Source organism: Colletotrichum godetiae (genome assembly GCF_030913485.1).
Source record: "Colletotrichum godetiae strain CBS 193.32 chromosome Unknown BDP55scaffold_4, whole genome shotgun sequence".
NCBI lineage: Eukaryota > Fungi > Ascomycota > Sordariomycetes > Glomerellales > Glomerellaceae > Colletotrichum > Colletotrichum godetiae.
This window is the reverse complement of record NW_026851252.1, coordinates 304,400-324,740: the sequence shown is the minus strand read 5'-3', so window position 1 is coordinate 324,740 and position 20,341 is coordinate 304,400. Positions and strand designations below refer to the sequence as shown.

General features: G+C 54.6%; 6 protein-coding genes across 6 annotated transcripts; 4 read left to right on the top strand and 2 right to left on the bottom strand.

Annotated features, from left to right (window-relative positions):
- The first annotated feature begins 560 nt into the window (after positions 1-560).
- BDP55DRAFT_646387 (ThiF family protein) lies at positions 561-2,804 on the top strand. The gene is made up of 2 exons (XM_060573701.1): positions 561-1,350; positions 1,410-2,804. Exons 1-2 carry the CDS (start codon positions 975-977, stop codon positions 2,588-2,590), a joined length of 1,557 nt encoding a protein of 518 aa, XP_060434932.1. The 5' UTR covers positions 561-974; the 3' UTR covers positions 2,591-2,804.
- Positions 2,805-3,728: 924 nt separating this feature from the next.
- On the bottom strand, positions 3,729-7,370 carry BDP55DRAFT_258653 (uncharacterized protein). The gene is made up of 3 exons (XM_060566320.1): positions 6,738-7,370; positions 6,566-6,661; positions 3,729-6,500 (listed from the first exon to the last, which is right to left on the bottom strand). Exons 1-3 carry the CDS (start codon positions 7,206-7,208, stop codon positions 3,798-3,800), a joined length of 3,270 nt encoding a protein of 1,089 aa, XP_060434931.1. The 5' UTR covers positions 7,209-7,370; the 3' UTR covers positions 3,729-3,797.
- A 1,095-nt stretch (positions 7,371-8,465) lies between these two features.
- Positions 8,466-9,037, top strand: BDP55DRAFT_646380 (uncharacterized protein). The gene has a single exon (XM_060573700.1). The coding sequence runs from the start codon at positions 8,540-8,542 to the stop codon at positions 8,900-8,902; it is 363 nt and encodes a 120-aa protein (XP_060434930.1). The 5' UTR covers positions 8,466-8,539; the 3' UTR covers positions 8,903-9,037.
- Positions 9,038-10,039: 1,002 nt separating this feature from the next.
- BDP55DRAFT_626916 (uncharacterized protein) lies at positions 10,040-11,224 on the top strand (the record flags this gene model as incomplete). The annotated part of the gene is made up of 1 exon (XM_060571688.1): positions 10,040-11,224. One exon carries the CDS (start codon positions 10,040-10,042, stop codon positions 11,222-11,224), a length of 1,185 nt encoding a protein of 394 aa, XP_060434929.1.
- Positions 11,225-11,342: 118 nt separating this feature from the next.
- Positions 11,343-12,351, top strand: BDP55DRAFT_258639 (uncharacterized protein). The gene has a single exon (XM_060566319.1). The coding sequence runs from the start codon at positions 11,597-11,599 to the stop codon at positions 12,209-12,211; it is 615 nt and encodes a 204-aa protein (XP_060434928.1). The 5' UTR covers positions 11,343-11,596; the 3' UTR covers positions 12,212-12,351.
- A 25-nt stretch (positions 12,352-12,376) lies between these two features.
- Positions 12,377-15,259, bottom strand: BDP55DRAFT_541915 (SET domain-containing protein; the record flags this gene model as incomplete). The annotated part of the gene is made up of 3 exons (XM_060568262.1): positions 12,377-13,132; positions 13,182-14,788; positions 14,866-15,259. 3 exons carry the CDS (start codon positions 15,257-15,259, stop codon positions 12,377-12,379), a joined length of 2,757 nt encoding a protein of 918 aa, XP_060434927.1.
- Between the last annotated feature and the right edge of the window lie 5,082 nt (positions 15,260-20,341).

The following is a 20,341-nucleotide window of genomic DNA, read 5'->3' as shown; positions in this document are numbered from 1 at the left end:
GTGCAGACAAGAGGGCCTGACGGAGCTGGCGCGAACGGCCGTCGTTGCAGCTCGGATTGTGTCGTCAGCAGGTCGGCGGAAAAGCAAAGATGGTTGGTCGATGATACAAGTTGGAGTTGGACTGAAGTGCCGCTGACCGCTGGTGCTTGTGCTGGTGCCGGTGCTGGTGCTTGGATTTCCGTTCCTAGTCCCCTCTCGACAGGAGGCGAGCAAATGGACAGGCAGCCAGTGACAGCGGTGGGATCGCCCTGCTGCACCCGCTAAAGAGAGGCGCCCCTGGCCCTGCCCACCGCGGGGTTTCGTACCTGCAAGAACCAGTGAGGCAATGGAAGAGAGGGGCGTCAGCAGCACGATGCTACGAGATACATCATGTCGGTATGTAACGCTCTGCTAGGCAAAGGTACCACTTTAGCGTGACTTTAGCGCATTATCCGTGTTAGGGACGCCGAGGCCTGCGTTCCATGCGAGCGTAACGTACCGGGGCCGTCGCGTTAACAATTTCTCAGTCGAAGCTGCCTGCCTTCCTTGTTCAAGCTTGCCCTGTCTATTACCTGTAACCTGCCTAGGTACCTTAGCCTCGACCTCAAAGTGAACCCATCCCGTCCTCAGCCTTGCTTTCTAAAGTGAGAAGGCGTACTCATATATCGCCATCACTTCTTTCTGTTTGGGATTTTTCATTCTGGAGAATCCATCAACTTTCTTGCTATTTCCGTCATTGGATGAGCGAAAACTGCGATAACCCCCCTCACATCTCTTACGACGCACCCAAACACGATCTCACTTGTTGACGCGGTCTCACCTCTCAACTCTCGCTTCATTGCGCCAACTCATCTCACGAGCCAAATCACGACGCGCATGACTTACTGAGCTGCCCTAACGATTTGCGACTCAATTACGTAGGAAACGAGGACCACATTCTTTCGCAATTCAAATCCTGTCATCAACCAACGCCAGTCTCATCTCACGACCTCATCATGGAGGAGCAAACGCAACCCAAGGAGACACCGGCGCAAGAGACGCCGGCGCAGCAGCCCACACAGCAACCCGCACAAGAGACCGCAGCCCCGAGTAGCAACGCGCCAGCTCAGGAAACCGCCCTACCTCACATGCCTCCCCCCAATCCCTCAAACGGATTCGATCCCAGCATGCAAGCCGCGCCAATGGACCAGGTGCTCCCGGAAGCGTTGCAGGAGGTCATCCCCGGAGCCATGCCTGGCATCCTGCCTGGCATGTTGCCCACCGGTGAGATGTTCATGCCTCAGCTTCTCCAGCAGAATGGACAGCAGCAAATCTTCATGGGCAACGACATGCTCCCAAATATTCCAGCTCCGGCACCGGGCATGAGCGCAGGTATGCCTGAGCCACCCACCTACATGAGACCTCGCAGACAGACTGAAACTTTCTACCAGATGAGATTGCGCTCTACGACCGTCAAATCCGCCTCTGGGGCATGAAAGCCCAGGAAAAGATCCGCAACGCCAACATCCTCCTCATCACAATGAAGGCCCTCGCCAACGAAATCGCGAAGAACCTCGTCCTCGCCGGCATCGGCTCCCTCACCATCCTCGACGGCGCCGCCGTCTCGGAATCAGATCTGGGCTCCCAATTCTTCCTCTCCGAAGAGGAGCATCACGTCGGCCAGAACCGCGCCCAGGCCGCTGCCGCCGCCATCCAGAAGCTCAACCCGCGCGTCCGCGTCCACGTCGACGCCGAAGGCATCAAGTCCAAGGGCACGAGCTACTTCTCCGCCTTTGACATCGTCATCGCCACCGACCTCGACCCGGACTCCCTCAACATCATCAACACCGCCACCCGCCTGCACCAGCGCGCCTTTTACGCCGCCGGCACCCAGGGGCTCTACGGCTTCGTCTTCTCCGACCTCATCGAGCACGACTACGTTATCGAGCGCGACCTCGGCAACCTCGCGACCAAGCTCGCGCCCGAGACGCGGACCCGCAGCGTCGTCGCCGTCAACACCAAAAAGGAGGGCGGCAAGACCATTGAGATGGTGACCAAGCGCGAGCTCTACTCGACCTGGTACCTCGCCAGCGACGGCGCCACCCTGCCCGACGAGTACGCCAAGAGCGCGCGCAGGAAAAAGGCCGTCAGCCCCGTCATCTCGTGCCTGCGCGCCCTCTGGGACTTCCAGGTCCTCAACAGCGGCCGCCTCCCCAGCCACACAAAGGAGGACCTCGGTCTCTTCACCAAGCTCGCCACGGCCAAGCACGCCCAGCTCGGCCTGCCCTCGGAGACGCTGCGCTCCGAGGTCCTGCGCGGCTTCCTGCAGAATATCGGCAGCGAGATAGCCCCCGTCACCGCCATCCTCGGCGGCCAGCTCGCGCAGGACGTCATTAACGTCCTCGGCCAGACCCAGCAGCCCATCCAGAACATGGTCATTTTCGACGGCAACACCATGGAGGCGTCGGTCCTCCCGCTCCACCCCGTCGGCGAGCTGGGCCGCGGCCTCCTCTCGCTTGCTGCGCCCGCCGGTCTCATGCCGAATGGCGGCGGCCTGATGCCTGCTGATCCCAGCATGATGATGAGCATGGACGGTGCGGTAGACTTCAACCACCAGATCCTCACGCAGTAGACACTTTTGCCTGGGGTAGCTTGGAGCTTGCGGTTGTAAGTGTGTGTATAACAGTTTCCTGCGAGGAGTCAGAGATGATAAGCAGAGGAAATCATCCCGAACATCCCTTTTCGCCGGTGCGGAAAAAACAAAAATGGCTCGGACACATGTAATATCAGATACACTGTAATGAAAACACAATAGTTGAAGTGGCTCACGCTCCATTTACGTCATGTGCTACCCATAAAACTAGGTGGAATGCTCTGAGAATTTGAGATCATGTTTCGCTCAGTGACCTCGCGAGCTCCAAGCAATGCTGCGATGTCCTCACATGCAGGGCTGCCATAATTATGCGAAATCTTATCCGTGGTTCAGAAAAGCTATGGGTACTACCTTTCATACGAAGGCACAAGCAACCGTACTGCTCTCGTCATATATATGAACAAGAGAAACTTGCACTATAAAGCCACGCCTCGACTTCGTCTTCAAGGTACATGTAATTATCTTGAAGACAGAATTGTGAACCAGCCAAATATAAAGAGGTGGGAACGAACACAGGCTCATAGTTATGATGGCTCTTCAATTACAGCTCTAGGAATCAACAAGCTCGCCCTCAGTTAATTACCAAAGCGGTTATATCAGTCTACTGCTTGACGAATATCAATCGTACATTAGGCAACGTCACTTGTCGGTCCGTACGACACAAGGTAGTGTGGAACATAGATAGATAAAGACTTCACTTTACAAGCCACACTCAGAAGCGCATTTCTCAAAACCAATTCTTCTTTTCGTATTCATTATCATTCCAAATATGCTGGGGCACTATTGACCCCGGCCTCTCGGCCCTAGCTCTCATTCCATTCAAGGAGCTTCTCCACCTGGCCTTTCAGCCTAGCCCTCTCTCTTTCTCTCAGTCTTTCACCTGCATACGAATGATGCGGACAAAAGATCTTCAGATGCGTGAGATCAATGTCCAAGGTGATGTGATAATAATACATGCTCTTTTCGCTTGTCCTGATTCGTCTGCAACCCGATTCTCGGATCCCATTCAGATCTTCTTGGAACCTTCCTTCTTGGCAGTCGTCTTCTAAGCGACTGTCTTCTTCGTAGTCGTCTTTTTAGCAGCTGTTTTCTTAGCGGCTGGCTTTTTGACAGCCGGCTTCTTCACTCTCGCGCCTGTTGGGCCTTGCTTCTTTGGCTTGGGCTCTGGCGACTTGCGATCCTGCTCCTAGCGGGACCCGCGTCGCTCGTCGCCGTTCTCATCTGTTTTCTGGCGCTGGATCCTATTGTTGTTGATGTTCCAGCCCCGAATTTGGACAGGGCCGCGACGCGGAGGGGGTTCCGTAGGCGCATAATCTTTGATATTTTCCTTGTAGTCATACTGAACGGTCCGCAGCTCAGGACCTTGAGGCCAGCCTACTCTGTGAGCAGGCAGGGGCGCGGGGGCCAGCTTGGGGTATTTGCTGTTTCCCTGTGCACTTGGAGTTGATGAACCACTTCCGGCCCGGCTTCTAGACGGTTCGTTGGGCTGCTGCGGAACGAACTGAAGATTGGGAGGGCTTTGTACCGGGGCAATGGATGAGTAAGTGGGGGACATCCCCGGGTGCCCATAAGGTGGCGGTTGCTGCTGTTGTTGCTGCTGCTGCAGAGGTGGCGGCGGAGGTTGCGAGCCTGGGTAGGGAGGGTACTGGTTCATCATGGGCGGCAAACCAGGCTGCTCTTGTGTGTATCCATTGTGGTATGGCCTAGGTGGACCAGGGGGGTAGAACGAGCCACTGTTGGTGTTCATGTAGGGTGGCGGCGGGGGCTGTTGCTGTTGCTGTTGCTGCTGTTGCTGGATTTGGTGTTGTTCAAGCTGAACACTCTGCTCTGGTGCAGCAGGAGCACTCTTGCGGCCACGAGACGGTCGCAAGGGCGGAAGCGGCGAGCTCCTGTCCTGTGAAGGGTTTGTGAATGGCATACGTGATGTAGAGCCAGCTTGTTGTAGTTGAGGGGAGGCCTGAGCCATTGATCCTCCTTGCATTGGCATGCTCGGCAATTGGTAGCCCTGTTGGGCCTGGCTGTAAGCCTGCTGTTGATATTCATGGTGGGCGGCTGATGCGTCCATCGGGGCAGAGTAAAGACGCGGGTCGATCATGGGGTCTGCTTGCGGGAGGTGTTGCTGATTATGAGGGTGAGGCAAGTGCTGCTCATTGTAGGCTGACGAAGCGTTGTGTTCGTGGTACATAGAGTGCCGGCGGGTATCATTGGTGGCATCGATCGAGGACCTCATTTGAGACATCTCAACCGGGCGAGCGGGGGGTAACTGATTCGAGTACGGATCTCTCATCGACGGAGTCTCTATGGAGGGGTGAATGCGGCCGTCTGCACCTGGTGAAGCGATGCGGGGTTCAATCCAGCCGACGCTGTCGTTTGAAGGCGCGGTCTGGATGCGGAATTCAGCGGGAATGGGCTGAACTACGTAGCCGGAGTCGATGTGGTGATGATGAGGAGGGGGAGGGGGACCGTCGACTGGAATGGGTTGGCTGATGGGAGCTTCGGCCATGACAAGGTCGACGGGCTGAGAAGGATACGTAGAAGTAGACGCATCGGCAAGGATTGCGAGCGCAGTGGTGTCGATGGGTTCCGGCAACAGGACAGGAGCTGGAGGCTCAACGGCAGCGGAATCAGACCCTCCGAATATGTCGCGAATAGCGTCATAAGCACGGGTAGTAGATCTGACGGGGGTCGGAGCGGGCAGGATCACCGGCTTCTCTTCGACAGATTCCACGATCTTGGCCTCCGCCTCAACGGCCTCAGCAGCCACGACCAGCTCCTCCAGACCAGCAATGTTAAGGGCAGAGTCGTTCATGGGGAGGGGCGAAGTGGCAGGCGTGTCCTCCAGACTCGCGGGCTCTGATTCCTTGATTGACTCGGCGATGAGTCGTTGCTCGGCGTATTCTTCTTGGATTTCCTTCAGAGCCTTGAGCTCAGGCCCCTCGATGTCCTCGGGGGAGATGTCTTCCTTTTCACAGATGGAAGAGAGAACTGCACCCATTCTTTCCGAGTGTGGCTTATCGGCTAGAGCAATCTCAACCTTTGCAACGGGCACGACACGAGATGTGTGGATGGTCTTGCCAGAGGGAGTGAGGAAAACAGTAGGATGCATCGGCTCTGCTTCCTCCTTTGGAGGCTCGGCGTCGTTTCTGCTTGTGGGCAGAAAGCAACCCAGTCGGGGGTGCGTGCCGTGCTTCTGTACAAGTTCCAGGTCGTAGTCCTCCTCGTCAAGGTCCCTAGCATCCCAACGAGCAAGGAGAGGATCAAAGTGCCATGTGTTCGAGTTCGGCTTTCCGAGATACTTCCCACGCTTAGCAAGTGTGGCTCCATGCCTAGGGGAGTTGGTCGAATCACGGAATCCAATCTCATCGTCGTCGAATTGGAATGATGGAGGGACAATGAGGCGATTCGCGATACTCGCGCCATTCTTGGCTGTCGGCCGGTTGACTTGCCTGCAACCGTATTCATCTGGCTCTGAAGCCTTTGCCGGCAAGGCTGGCTCTCTCTGGTCAGCGGTCAACGGACCCTCAGGTACCGGTGTGCTCTCATTTGATTCGTCTTCGATGGGGGCATGCTGAGCCGACATGATACCGGCAATATGACGGACGGGCGCGACATCGGCAGCAGACCTCTTGGAAGCCGGTTGGCCATCGGGTTGTTGATTGGCTTTACGCTTGCTAGTTCGTCCTCCAGTCGCCGCCGCGGAAGGTGGTGCCAGGGTCTCCTTGGCCGTCTGAGGTTCCGCCCAAGCAGCCTGTCTAAGGGCATGGGCTTCTGTGCCTTCAACGATTTGAGGATAGGGAACGAGTGCTCCTTCAACGTAGACTTCGTAGAGGCCGAATTCTTGGGCTTCCTTGTCTGAAATTTGCTTATAATTCCAGCCGGCGTCGACGAGCTGAGGCCAGTGTGAATAACCGAGACACGCCGAAAAAATAAAATTGGAAAACAGAATGAACTTACGTCAACAGGAAGACCATGGTCGTGAAGATATTCGAGAAGGTTGAGGCGATGAAGCTGGGCATCTAAAAATCTGTCTTCCATATCTTCAACTCCGTTCTAATGCCGCGGGTCACGTTAGCAAAGGACCAGGGGAGGGAAAAAAACATGACATATCAGTCGGGGCCTCACGAACCTTGAAAATATCGCGAACGGCGCCGAGTTTGGCATGTTTAGACTTGAAGACAGTTCTCGCGGCAGTCGCCAGCTTGTTCTCCAAGTAAAGGAGGGATCTCTCGAAGCGAGCGTCGAGATTATCCTCGATGACTTTGAATTCCGGCACTGTTGTGTGGTAGTCCTTGTCATTCGTGAGTGTATCGATGGAGCGCGAAGCCAGATCTTGTAGCGCAGGCTTCACGGCATTGGCGAGAGCTGCGTACTGTGCCTTGAGCTCGCGTTGACGCTCATAATTTGCCTGGACTTTGTCGTCTGAGAACTGCTTGAAGCGGCCGCGTCGACCAGTGCCGGCTGTGGCTGCGGGTTTGGGTGGCTCCTTCTTTGGCGCGACAGCTTTTCTGCCCCGGCCTCTACCGCGGCCCTTGGCCTTGGGAGTGAGCTGAGGCGTCGGAGTCGAGAAAGACTGCTCCGGTGTCTCAACGTCTGACATGATGGCGGTGGCCGTTCATGAAAGAGACGTGAAGACGGGGGAAATGGGGGTATGTGGAGGCAAAAGTGAGAGCGGGTATGGTGTAATGAGATGGGGGCGTCTGTGAGATGGGTAGAGTGAGGTACAGGGCGCGGTACGGATGGAAAATTGAGATGTGGTGCGGCCGAAGATTTCTCGGTCAATCTCAGAAAAGACGTGAGCAGGCGCGATTGCTCGGGGCCAGGAAAGTGCTTTGGCTTGAAGATGCCCGTAGGTTGTTGGCTGTTCGGAGAACAGGACGAAGGTGAAGGTGTGTGGGTTGGACGGGGATGGTAGTGGTGTGGGCTAAGAAAATGACAGCCGGCTGGCCTCTCTCTGCAACGACCGGAATTTCTCAATGAGAGACCAGCTTGGGAGGTGAATAAAAGGAATCAGGGTGAAGACGAGAGTCGTGCGCAGAGACGGCTGTAAGAGTGAATCAGGGCGAATGAGATGTTGAATTGGGAGCGTGGAACGAAGATTGCTTCGCTTTTTTCCCCTTCCTGCCTTTTGCAAATAATACCAGGCGGAGCGCAGCAGAGGCAGGAACAGACGTGACCACCCTGCTACAGCGAGGCGGAAGGCAAGGCCCAGCCCAGCACTGTGCTGCACACACTTACACCGATCTGGTAGGAGTAGGCACGATTTACCACGTTTTGATTCGTCCGGAGGCCAAGAAAATCCGACGACCGGAAATAGCCTTCTACCCCTGTCGGCAAAAAGAGGCAAGAGGTACCCGGTACATGACGATTCTGCCATCTGGCCGTCTACAGTGCTGTCACGTATCTTACTCCGTACCTTACACCACCTACCTTTCTTTACCTTCAGGTATCTGAGTGTAAGCCCTTTTTTCTGAGCTGGCTCGCTCGGGTCTTTGCAACGGGCATTTGCGACTTGGCAGGCCAACAAGCGAGCATGCCTGAATTGCATCCCGGGGCAATGATGAAAATGACTGTGGCTTCACTGTTCTATAGAACCTTGGACCTGTCATCATCGCTGCCTGCTCTTGCACTTGTTATCCCGTTGTCTACTATCTCTGTTGAACGCGTATAACCACGTACCTACCTAATTCTACATAGACTAAGGCGTTCCTTCTTTGCCGCTTCTCTGCGTCGTCCAACTCACAACAACCACAAAGCGCGTCCGCCATCATGACGATGACCTAAAGCTACTAGCAACGAGGGCCCTGTCCCGGTTCTCGTCTATGGCGCCTGTTTCCTTCCTGTTCATCCAAGAAATCCCAGCTGCTCTTCATATTCTGGAAGGACAAAGTCACTAAGCAAATACCCCCGCCGTTGATGGATGTGCAATAAATGGCAATCAGTCTTTTGACACTCTCCCCTTGCTTACTCACGTATCTTCCATCGATATCCGCGGTGCTGTTTTTCATTATCGTTCTCGTCCAACCAGACCGTGATGAGGCAGACATTTTCTTCTCAATCCCAAGTACCTCAGGCTGTTCGGACGAGTCGGACAGCCTGTCGGACGGGGCGACTCTTACAGGTGCTGGTCCCGTCCGGGTGGGCCTGTTGTTGAACCAGATCCCGAGCTCCAGCCGGACGGGTGCAAGTTCTTTCTCAGGACCCAGTGAGGTGCAGCGTGGTGTTGTTCCGTGGCTGGTACAGCTGGCTCACCGACGAGTATCTTGGGCTCGGAACAACAATGTACGGAATTAAATTAATAGGGGTTGAAGCATATAGTTCTATTATACACGCTCTGTTACTTACGACATCATGGCAACTAGCAGATGATGGCACCTCTTGCTGGAGGCTTGCACACAGTCACACTCCTGGCATGCTCGCCTCCCTTGCGTCTGTGATTCCTGCTTCGTACTCCGTACACAGTAACAAGTCGCCAGTTGCTCAAGGTTCGGGAGTGCCAGGTAAGCCTCATTCGCCCATGTACCGGCCCACTTAGCTAATAAGAGCCACGCTAAGAAGAAGGGACGAACAACAACCACCTCACACCAATATGCATTCAAAAGCAATGGATGGGTTCAATAGATCACGTTGAGGTTGGTCTGGGCCAGGCCTCAGTACTATCAAGAGCACCCGACAAATTAACGGCGAGACTCATGAGAGTGGCCTCCCAAGTTCAATAGATCCGATGTAGTCAGTTCCTCACCCTCCCTGCAGCGCCTGTAGACTTGAAGGTCCCGTCCATCTCACGACGCACGCCCGGGGGGGCGGATGCCCACGAGTCCCCTGGCGCCTAGGTGGACAGCACACTTCCTCCCGCACACCAAATGTACCGGATACCTCCCAGGTCCCGTCTCCCGCCGCCCTCTTCCTCATCCACCCCCTGTGGTTATCCATAATCCGGTGTCGCCCAATCCACTCCCCCGTACCAGGGGTCGGTTTCTAAGGAGGCCACTGACACTTGACGAGCTTGAAATGAAAAAAAAAAAAAAAAAAGGGCGAGGGTTCCACGGCTGAACCTCGTCTATTCCCGAGGCGCCGGAGCGCGCTCATGCCTGCTCACCGCCGTAGCGTCGCAAAAGTCAAAAGGTACGGCAGAAAGCGCCCCAGAAAGGGAAGAAGCAAAAAAAAAAAAAAGTTTCTCAGTCGCGGTACAACAGAGCGTGGGGTACACACCTTACACACCCTTCCCACCCCCCCGGCGCCGACACGGGTAGCAACAGCACCACCGCCGACCACCGCATCCCACTTTGCACCGCGATACACGCCGTACGCCGGACGTCACCTCAAAACCTAACCTGACCTCCACGAAACGGCCCGGACCGCGATACCTACCCATTGCGCCGCATACCCCCCCTCGCCGAGCCACCAGCATCCTTAATACAGTCGCCCGCCATGGCCAAGAAGCGCAAGCTCGGGGCGATCGACCACAAGAGCCACTTCGTGGACACCGTGAAGAAGAAGACTGGCGGCGGTGCGCCGCAGAACAACAAGAACGGCAAGAACAACAAGAAGAAGAAGAACTCGCAGAGCGCACACGCTATCGAGAGCGACGCCAAGAAGAAGAAGGCGCAAAAGCAGTACCACCAAAACCAGCAGCCCGTGATCCCCTTCTCCAAGGAAGACGCCATCCTGCTGATCGGCGAGGGCGACCTCAGCTTCGCAGCGAGTCTTGCGACACATCATGGCTGCCGTAACCTGACAGCGACGGTCCTCGAGAAGAACGAGAGGGAGCTGCTGGAAAAGTACCCCCACGCCTCGGAGAACATTGCGCAGATCAACGGGACCGCCACTACCACAAAACCCACCAAGTCAAAAGCAGCAAAGAGCGAGGGCGATGGCGATGTGGAGGACGATGAAAACGAGTCACCAGAGGCAGAAGAGGAGGCGGAGGAGGACGAGGAGGAAATCGACGAGGATGAGGACGAAGACGAGAAGTACAACCCTCCCGTCCAGAACAACAACAAGATCCTCTACAACATCGACGCCCGCACCATGAAACCCTTCACCCGCAAATCCGCCCCGAACCACCGCGGCTATCACATGGCAGCCCCGACAAAGACCGGCATCTTCAACCGCATCCTCTTCAACTTCCCCCACGTCGGCGGCAAATCCACCGACCGCAACCGCCAAGTCCGCTACAACCAAGAGCTCCTCGTCGCCTTCTTCAACTCGGCCCTCCCCAGCCTGGCGCCCAAAGGCTCCATCGTCGTCACCTTGTTCGAAGGCGACCCGTACACCCTCTGGAACGTCAAGGACCTCGGCCGCCACGCGGGGCTACAGGCGCTGGAGAGCTTCAGGTTCTATTCGCACGCGTACCCAGGGTACAAGCACGCCCGGACGGCGGGCGTGATACGGGAGAAGAAGACGGGGGAGGCGAGCGGAGCGGCGTGGAAGGGCGAGGAGAGGGCGGCGCGGAGTTTTGTGTTTATGCGCAAGGATGAGGCGCCTGAAGAGGCGCCTGCTTCCAAGAAGAAGAGGAAGCGTGGCGGGGAGGAGAGTGATAGTGAGGAGGAGGTTGAGGTTTCCGAGGTGGAGGACTTTGATCCTAACGAAGCAGCGGGGTGGGTTGGGGAGTAACCAGCCAATAATGGAATATGAGACGGGAGGGATTGACTGCTCACGTATATCCGGCAGTGACCAGACGGATGGCTTACATCCCCTCAGGGGCTACGGAAGTGCAGAAGAAAGGCATGAGCAGCGCCTGAAGTGTGTATGGCCTAGCGGAGGAAGGTGATGCCTGGGATCGGCAGAGAACGCGAGTTCGAATTTGGTGGCCCTATATAAAGTCATGGCAGCTCATTTTTCGGTCTCCCTTTTCTTTCTCACCCACCTCAACCCCCCTTAGACTCCCAGGTCGTTGAGAAGAGGTTATGTGGTATTGGATTTGCCATTATTTTCCGTACATGTATTTCGCATCTAGGCAATAGGCAGCACGGCGTTCTTCATGGAATGGTCAAGTCGGTCCTCGGAACATCAAAAAGTTTTCTGGTTTTAGAAAAGCACAATGGAAAGCCCCAAGGCACTTTAAAGGGCTCACAAGAAAGAGAAAGACGAAAAAGGATAAGAAGTAGTGCTAATACTCGATCCCTTTCTCAAACTCTTCCAACCTCTTTTTATAAAGTGAACAGGTATCACACACTGGCAAAGTATAGAATAAAATTGTTCCTCTTCTTTCACATCCATTACTGCTACCATGATTCAATACTACCTTGGCTCAACCTATGTCTGTTATCTGCCTTTCTTTTGTTTGTACAAAACGCCATTGCCTGCTGTGTGACTTTTATGTCATGGTGCCCAAATGTTATTGAAAGAACCCAATGCCTGTCCGTTGGGAATGCCATGCCGCCGCCCTCCTATTCCCCTAGAAAGAAAAAAGAAAGAAAAAAGATGACACATTGGCCTAGGTACAGCTTTCACTTGACCACAACCAGTTTTCTTTTCCATGACCGAAAATATCCACATTATAATCATAACAAAACACCTAAACAAAACCAAAGTATCCGAGAGAGAGATACTTTGCTTGCTATGGGTGGGGGGGCTGCTGATTCCCTTCCAGAACGTTGAAAAATGCAATGTGCCTGCTTATACATACAAAGTCGGGTGCCTCTTCACTCCGACTTGTTCGCTCGGTCGACGCCTGCCCTCCATCAGATGTCGCACACTCTGGGTATCCCTTGCTCTCAAATACCACGTCTCAAGCCTGAGTTGAGCGTTGTGTCGTGACCGTGTCTAGTGGCCCAGAACCTCTTGCTGCCGAGCCACTTCATTGCCGGTATTAGCAACGGCGGACTCATCCACAGCTTCTCCCCCCTTAACCGGAGAATGACCGTGCAGGGCGCTTCCAATGTCCATAGCCTTGGTGAGCTCTTCCTCTTCTAGCCGTTCTGACTCCTCGTTCTCTCGCATTAAAGCCTCCTCCTGCTCCTTCAGAGCCCGCTGCTCCTCTGATAGCGGCTCCTCAGGGGTAGCAATAGGTGCCGGGTCAGCGGGAGGGGGCGGGGGTGGAGGCGGGGGTGTTGCACCATCCACATCAAACTCTCTTAAGCGCTTCACAGATGGCTCGTCCGAGGGAGTCAGGCTTTGTGACTCAACTGCCTCCTCCTCACGCTTGCGTTTGCGCTCAGGGCTACCCATCAACCCGCCTTCCTCATTGTCGGACAGTACAACGTCGTCAGCTGGTGAATCAATCTCCTTATTGGTCGGGGTGGCAGAGTCCTTTGACTTGTCCAAGTCGCCTTCGGGAGTCGCCTTCTCCTTTTCGATATGTCTGAACTTCACAATGGCCTTGTCCAAGAAATCCTTCACGTAGATCTTGACCTTCCTGGCTGACTTCTGATCAAGTGGAGTCGTGGGGTCTTGGATTCGATTGCGCTTGTAGTCTGATGAGACAAGTTTCTTGCAGACATCCTTGCCGAGTCGCTTGAGATCGTCCTTGGGAAGCTTGTGTCTGTACTTATCGACGACATACTTGACGTGGGGGAAGAGCTGCAGAATGGATTAGCAGATGGCCAGGAACTTGAATGAGGTTACATACCGTATTCTCATAGATCTTCATCTGTTTGTCGATGCTAAGAGAGCGCCACTTTTCCTGCTTGTTCTCCTGAACGGGAGTCTCTGCGCGTTGAGGTGTCTGTGATGCCGAGGGTCTGGGGGTGTGCTCCTTCGTGACTTGATCAATGATATTCTTGAGCAGCTGCTGCTCTTGCAACGCCTTGGGTGTCGACTTTTGAGCGTCAGCGGGTTTGGTGGGACGTTGCCAAGTTGTAGCACCGTTCTTGCTATAAAAATACGTGTTTCCGCGCTGATCCGTTGCTGTGAACCACCCGAGTGGTAATGCTCCATGGCCATTGAAGTTCTGGGGTCTTCTTTGGCGAGGAGGACCATTGAAGAAATGTGTGTTCCGTTGCGGAATGTTGCTTCGAGGTCCTTTGGGGATTTCGACATTCTGAAGGGGGTCGGGAGTCGATTTCGCAGTCACGTCCTCTTCGCGGTCCATGTTGCGCCTCTCTTGGAAGGAATTTGTGGCAGATGTGTTGGGGTCAAACTTTCGCTTCCCAATGCGGTAACCGAGCTCCAATTTGGACCATTCGTCCAACAGCTTCTTCGACTTCGCGCTGACCTCTTCATGTTCTGACTGACTGAGTACACCAATCGTGGCTTCAATCTTGGAGCCCTCAATCTTGTTTCGGGTCAGTCGCGGGAATTTGTCGAGAATATCGAGAGCCTGCAGAACGACGTTGTGGTCGTCGATAAAGGTGTTGAGCGCTGTCTTGAGAATCTGATAGGCGTGCATGCGCATGACGGAGTGGATCACCCGCTCGTCCTCACACCGTTGAATGCGCTGCAACAGCTTGACAGCAATCCATTTCTCCTTGCACTGCATCAGAGTCGCCATAACCTTGCGCGCATCATCGTCGTCGAGGCTTCTAGCCTGCACGCTGTTAACGTACTCTTCGTCATCTTCCTCGGGCTTCTTTTTGCGCGGCTTCTTGGCCACCGCTGTGTCCCAGGCGTCACCGTCGTCAATGCCGAGCGCCTCCACTGTAGTAAGGGGCAACTTGGTTGCCCGCTCGGTCTGGGTCTTGCCGCCAATGAATCCAGTGCAATTCGACTCGCCACAGTAGCAGGGTTGGGGGTCGGCTCCATAGCGGTCAACATTGTAGTTGAATACCAACTCCTCACCGGCTTTGATTTTGCGGGAGGAGAAAATGCCCATGCGCAGCTTTTCTCCAACGACCCATTTGTCGACGTAGCAGTTCGGGTTGCAAGAGTGGTTGCAAAAGCGCCCCAGGTTGCCCTTCTTTGTCGCATCGACGAATTCGTGCTTGGTCAGCGACATGAAGTAAAAATGCTTGATACCCTCATCATCGTACTGCACCATCCGACGTCGGAATGTTGGCTCGTTAATGACCTCGCCAATGTATTCGAAAATGAAGTCGTTAGCCTGCATATCGACGTTGGCGCGGAGGCCGAAGCCCTTCTTCTCTGTCTTGATGACTGAAACGTCGGCGAACTGCTTCCGCTGAAATCTCTGATTCTGGCAGCCGTCACCGCAGTTGCCGGCGCCAGCGAGGCACTCCATCTTCGTCGCCCTGTTGATGCAGTCGGAGTCTTCGCCACAGGATAAATTTTTTCCTTCCTCTGTAGACACGCAATGTTTAGTCAGGGGCTGCTCGCGACGGTTTCGCACAGCAGCGAGAGAGGACGGGGGAACTTACGCCACTCGGAACGGCAGTCGCAGTCGAGAGCATCGTTGTCGGTTGAGCCCATGTGCTTAGAACCGTACAGACAATCGGGTATGACCTGGAAGGTGCTGCACGACTGCTCCGTGGCGTCTGGCAGGTCGTGGAAGAGAGGCGATTCGCGTTTTACGGGCTTCTGCGATGCTTTGCGTGAAAGTTTCGGTCGCTGTGCGCCTCCTGGCGTCGAGATGCCTTCGCCATTGACCATGCCCTCACTGGGCGACATGCTAGCGGTGCGGGACCCCTGGTTGCTCTTCTTCTGCGAGGACGTCCTGCTTGGGTCTCGCTCCATGTTGACGCCGTTGGGCGCGACGCCATCCTCAATTTTTACCTCCTCCATCTTCACCGTCGCCAGCGCTTCATCCTCCATCAAGCCAGTGCGGGAACCCTCGGTAGGGCGAGTGCGCGAGACGAGGGATGTGTAACGGTATTCGCGATTCGTGTCGTCCAAAGCCTCGAGCTGCGGCGGTTGCTCAGAGAAAATCGAGAGGTTAAAAAGGAGGAATTTGCGATTCAGCCAGGTCGGTGCGCATGTAGGGGCAAGAGCTGTTGTGTTGGGTGGGGAAGGAAAGAAGGAACGGGAATGCGAGAGAGAGAAAACGGGGGGACGAGTTGAGGCAACGGCGCGTTGGGTGGTGAAGCGATTACTAGTTGGAGCCAGAGATTCTCGGCATTGCAGACAGTCGCTCGACGTGCCGGAGATACAATTGGGGCTATGGAGGGCCTGCGTGAAATAGGGTATACCAGAGAAGAATTGTTGGTTCGGCTGGCAGAGCGCCAGGAGAAGGAGGGGAAAAAAGTGAGGTGAATCCAGAACGCAGTCGCAAAGGACGGCGGACACTGGCGAAGATTATCTCACAGCAGTTTCCGAAGGTGCGCAGCCACTAAGCTCGTCGCGCTTTGGGCTTGGGGTCTAAGAGCCTAGCCACTTCCCTGTGGTTGAGCCTGGGAGCGCCGCCGACAGCTGTAAGCCAATTTGTCAATCACGGCCAGCACCCCGATCCGACCGGCGGTGTCAATTGTTCGGATCATATCTACCGCCGGGCCCCGAGGTCTGGCCTTTTGAAATCCGATCGCAACTTCCCCAGGAATAGCATGCGGGAGATCTGCCCAATGGCTGTGTCTAAATGAACCCCACCATCGAACCCTGGCCGGTACAAAGGTACTCATTTTTGTTGCTGAATCTCACGTCACTGAAGCCACAGCAAATGGATTGCTCAATTACCCAATACTATGTGTGTTCTGGAAGAGCATACCTAGCTTCATTTTCGAACCCAAAAACCAAATAACATTGGTGATATTTGTTGTGTTCTTTCCTGTAAAGCATTCTCTAGTGGATATTTTCCATACTAAGCCTTGGAGATTATACAAGTTGCATGCATTCATGCTGACTTGTTTCTCGCACCGGGAAGCATAATTCCCTGCATGTAGACAAGCTAGAGTATCTTGGAAAACCGTGAATAACAACTTTGATATTTTTTTCAAAGTACGGCCCAGGGAGTGCAAGAGCCATGCCAACATCAACATTACAAACATGGGATACCAGGCCGAAAGGGGAGCACCAATCGGTAAATTTATGTGTAAGCTGGGGTTCATCGCAATCAGGAAACTCAGTTTTGGGTTGTCCCTCACCGACACTTTGCATCCACCTGGTCTGTATTATATCCCACATAAGAAACACCCTTGAGCATTGAGAGTGCTATTTTACATCGGAGGCTTATCTGGGCCAGGTGGTATGCGGAGACGGTGAGTCTTTGAAAATCTATACACCTTACTTAGTACAACTACATGGCATCAAGTATCGGCCAATGCCCAGTCAAAATGCATCAGATTTGACAACTTGACCTAGAGTCGAGCCACCCAGTCGCCCTCTCCATGGTAGAGCATTGTCACTGTACCATGTTCATCCGATGGTCAACTAGTCGAGTGCAACCTGCGCAGCCCGACGGGGTTGCTAGTGTCCAGAAGATTGGCTACCGAGAAGATGTAAGCAGGAGCCCAAGGGTAAGGGTAGTTTGAAGCAACATGATGCACGAAACCTAGCGATGTGATGCAGACCTCACAATGTGGCAACGATGCCGTCGCATGGGAGAACCAGCATGTAGTAGCCGTACCCAGCCTTGGATATGCTCGACTACTAGTTACGGCCGGCCTGGGTAGTTTGCTGTCATCTGGAAACGGCGGAGCCATTTACATGGACGCGTTGTACATGGGTGGGGCCTTCCAGTGGGAGGGTGCCAGCTCATTGTGCAGCAAAGACGTCGCTGAAGCTGGATGAAGTGGCCAAGGTGGGCAGTGAGTATAAAGAGGCGGTGGACGAACGCAGCGACCCATTAAAGTCAGAGTCAATCCGTCGACTCATCCAATCCGACTCTCATTTGACTTGGTCTCATCGTTGTTGTCGTTGTCGTTACCGAGCGAAAGTGCTGATGCGTCTTGAGATTTTTGCTGCTTCAGCCCCACTACAGATACATCGACATCCTTTGCCTTTCATTGGGGTCACAGATTGGGCCGCCGCCCCGCGCGCAGGATTCCGCGGGTGGGAGATTCAGCCTTCAATCCATTGCCCACTGAGATGCGGCGCTGCCTTTGCTGCGGCTCTCTCTGACAAGCGGAAACAATGTGACGAACCCGTGCCCTGTGCTGGCTCGGATGCCGGTTTGGGTCTTTGATTGGCGCAGAAGGAATCCAGTGGTTTCCTGCCAGAGTCGGCAGAGGACTGGGTTTGGAAATGCTGCGGCCAATGAGGGCTACGAGCTGCGAATTTGTCGCGGGCACTAGGATGCCCAGATATCCTTATTCGGTCGTACGTCGATCATTTTTTCCTTTGCTGTCTTTTTCGTCCAAAAAAAAAAGGACGTCCGATGTTCCAATTTTGAGGCAAACGGCGCGCATTCTCTGAGGGGAGAGTGGCATGACGCACTGTCAATCTTCACGACGGAGACGGGGAAGGCGGGGAGGAGTAGGAAACTTGAGGAAGGAAGGACAAGAAGCGGCCCGGGCGCCTGCTGACGGAACACTCGCCGAAGTTGGTGGGGGAAGGGAAGGAGGGGCCGGCGCATCCCAATTCAAGCACACCTTCCTTGGGCTGCCGATTGTACGCTGGACTGAAGTTGGTCACTGGCGATGGCGGCAACATTTTCCACGGTACTTATTTCTCTACCTCGACCTCAATACTCGCAGGCACAATCACAACTGTTGGCTAGTGCTGACGAATACCCTCACGGTTGTCTTTATTTCTCATTCAAGCTTACGTCTCTTATTGTGACCAAGCAGGGAGTATCATGCTTTCAGCCTACACCACGACAATGACGTCCTGCAAGTAGCAGCGACCCAGAGTCAGGCGCTCCATGTCGAGCCACCGGATTGGCCACCGGATGCAACCTCCAGGGAGAGCCTTGAATCGCACTGCATCTACTTGTGCATCTGCACGCCGCTCTCCCATTCCGCAGAGAACCGCTGCTGCATCTGGCTCATCTCAGCCCAGTTCTGGGCCACTAGCACCATGACAGAGGGACCGTGCTGCAGCGAAGCATGTGTGCAGGACGGGCGGGAGACAAGGGTGGATGCTCTGTCGATTGCATATTGAAGACCAGAGGGAGAATGTGCAACGCAGCGCACCGCAGCGCACCGCAGACCTTCCTACCTACTGTACAGCGTATGCAGTCATATGCGATATGATGGGTGGCTACGAATACCTCCAGTGAGAGTCAACCTGCTAGCTATTACGAGAGACGGCCCCCATTCTCGAACTCGAATGCGATCGAAAGAGGCCCAGTTGAGGCCCTCTTGGTGTGCTTGTTGGCCAACCAAATGGAACCTCTTCCACTTTGGGGGACTGGTGAGACATGCGCAGGGAAAATGGCCAAGAAGGATGCGGTTGGTTGCCGACGAAAAAGCAAGAAAGCAGCGACGGAATGGGAGGCGCGAGAGGCGCGTGGGACAAAGCCACTGCCGGGGAAGACGAAAGAAGCCAGCCGCAAGAGACAGCCCAACCCAGGGACGGGAACTCTGGCGAGATAGGGTAGTATGGGATTTCAAGAGGCATCAGCGGCAGCGACGGCGACAACGACAAAAGCAGAGCTTCTCAACGACATCCTGACAAGGTCAAAGCCGCGCCCAAATAACAGCCGATGCGGATGATGACTACGACGCCAGTCAAGCACACTCATCACTTCCACACCACACCACCACACTTCGTCGTTGCGCTCTCAACCTGATTCTATTAGCCTCTGGGTTCTCGACTGTTCATATGCGCCTACAAGCAGCTTGCGCCAACTTTCGGCATCCATACCACCCACCAACTCAACCCACCTCTTTCTCTCTGCACTGCCTAGCATCAACTTGCGACTAGATTGGCGGTGCAGTAATAGTCCATCATTAACGGCTGGCGAGCGAAAAAGAGCTGATTTGCCGTCCAAGACGAAGCGGTCTTGACAATCCTCCCGGAAACGCTAAGTCGGCTGGTGTTCCTATTCGATCTTCTGCACTCCATTTTGGCTTCGACTTCGATTTCGTCACCTAAGCAGAAATTCCTCCCCGCCGGTCTAGGCGTTGCTCATTCCAGACGGGGCCCTAGTCAATGAGCCGCAGCCTGCCGTCTTTTGACAGTCATCGCCATCAGTCGATAGATCTGCGGGCATTCCCCAGCCACCTTCGCTCGGATACTGCAACTCTACACTAGAGTCATCCAACAAGGCAAAGGCACTTTTGGAGATGCGACTGATTTATCCATTTTGCGCATGATATTGTTACCTTGAGAGGTTTCCCAGAACTCACGACTGATCGGATTCCCCTCCCCTCTCGTCATCACGGATCTTAAGACAAACAGTGTCCGCCTCGCCCGTCGATCGAGTCCGAGGCTAACTAGAACGAACACCTTCCAACTCTCCGACCTCTTACCCTTGCTGCGAGCAGCCGTACCAACTTATCGTACGGATACTATACTTCAACTGAACCACTACCCTGGAAGATCTCCCAGACAGGCCTAACGCGTAACTGACTTTTCGGCAAACCTGTCTCGCTTGTTTCCCCCCAGAGTCCCTCACGCGCAAAACACGCCTCATAAATGTGACCCCGACCCTAGTCGCACCAGCAAGTCCCCGAGTGCGCGCCGTGCAGGCCCTCGTCGCAAAGTGGTCCAGGTCCCAGAAGCAAACGAAACAATCGAAGCCTCCACTTCCTCCTACACGGCCTGTCTAGGCTGTGTTACCCCCCCTCATTGCGCCTCGTCCAACATCCTGTCAACTTCGTTGTGGTGCGAGGCCTTCTTCACGGTGGCTTCAGGTCGAGAACGCGCGCTTGCGCCGGCCTGATCGCTTCCCCTCTTCACCACCCGTTTTTGCCTTCTTACTCCGTCTCGTCTTTACAGACGCAGCTATCGACATTCTCTTCTAACGGCGCCAACGGAAGGCCTACTGGCGCCGCTTCTTCTCCGTCTTTGCCGCGAGCT

Coding starts and splice junctions, on each gene's coding strand:
- BDP55DRAFT_646387 (XM_060573701.1), top strand. CDS start 975: ATGGAGGAGCAAACGCAACCCAAGGAGACACCGGCGCAAGAGACGCCG. Junction 1,351..1,409: donor GGCACCGGGCATGAGCGCAG/GTATGCCTGAGC, acceptor ACTTTCTACCAG/ATGAGATTGCGCTCTACGAC.
- BDP55DRAFT_258653 (XM_060566320.1), bottom strand. CDS start 7,208: ATGTCAGACGTTGAGACACCGGAGCAGTCTTTCTCGACTCCGACGCCT. Junction 6,662..6,737: donor CCGTTCGCGATATTTTCAAG/GTTCGTGAGGCC, acceptor CCGCGGCATTAG/AACGGAGTTGAAGATATGGA. Junction 6,501..6,565: donor ACCATGGTCTTCCTGTTGAC/GTAAGTTCATTC, acceptor CACTGGCCTCAG/CTCGTCGACGCCGGCTGGAA.
- BDP55DRAFT_646380 (XM_060573700.1), top strand. CDS start 8,540: ATGGCAATCAGTCTTTTGACACTCTCCCCTTGCTTACTCACGTATCTT.
- BDP55DRAFT_258639 (XM_060566319.1), top strand. CDS start 11,597: ATGGTCAAGTCGGTCCTCGGAACATCAAAAAGTTTTCTGGTTTTAGAA.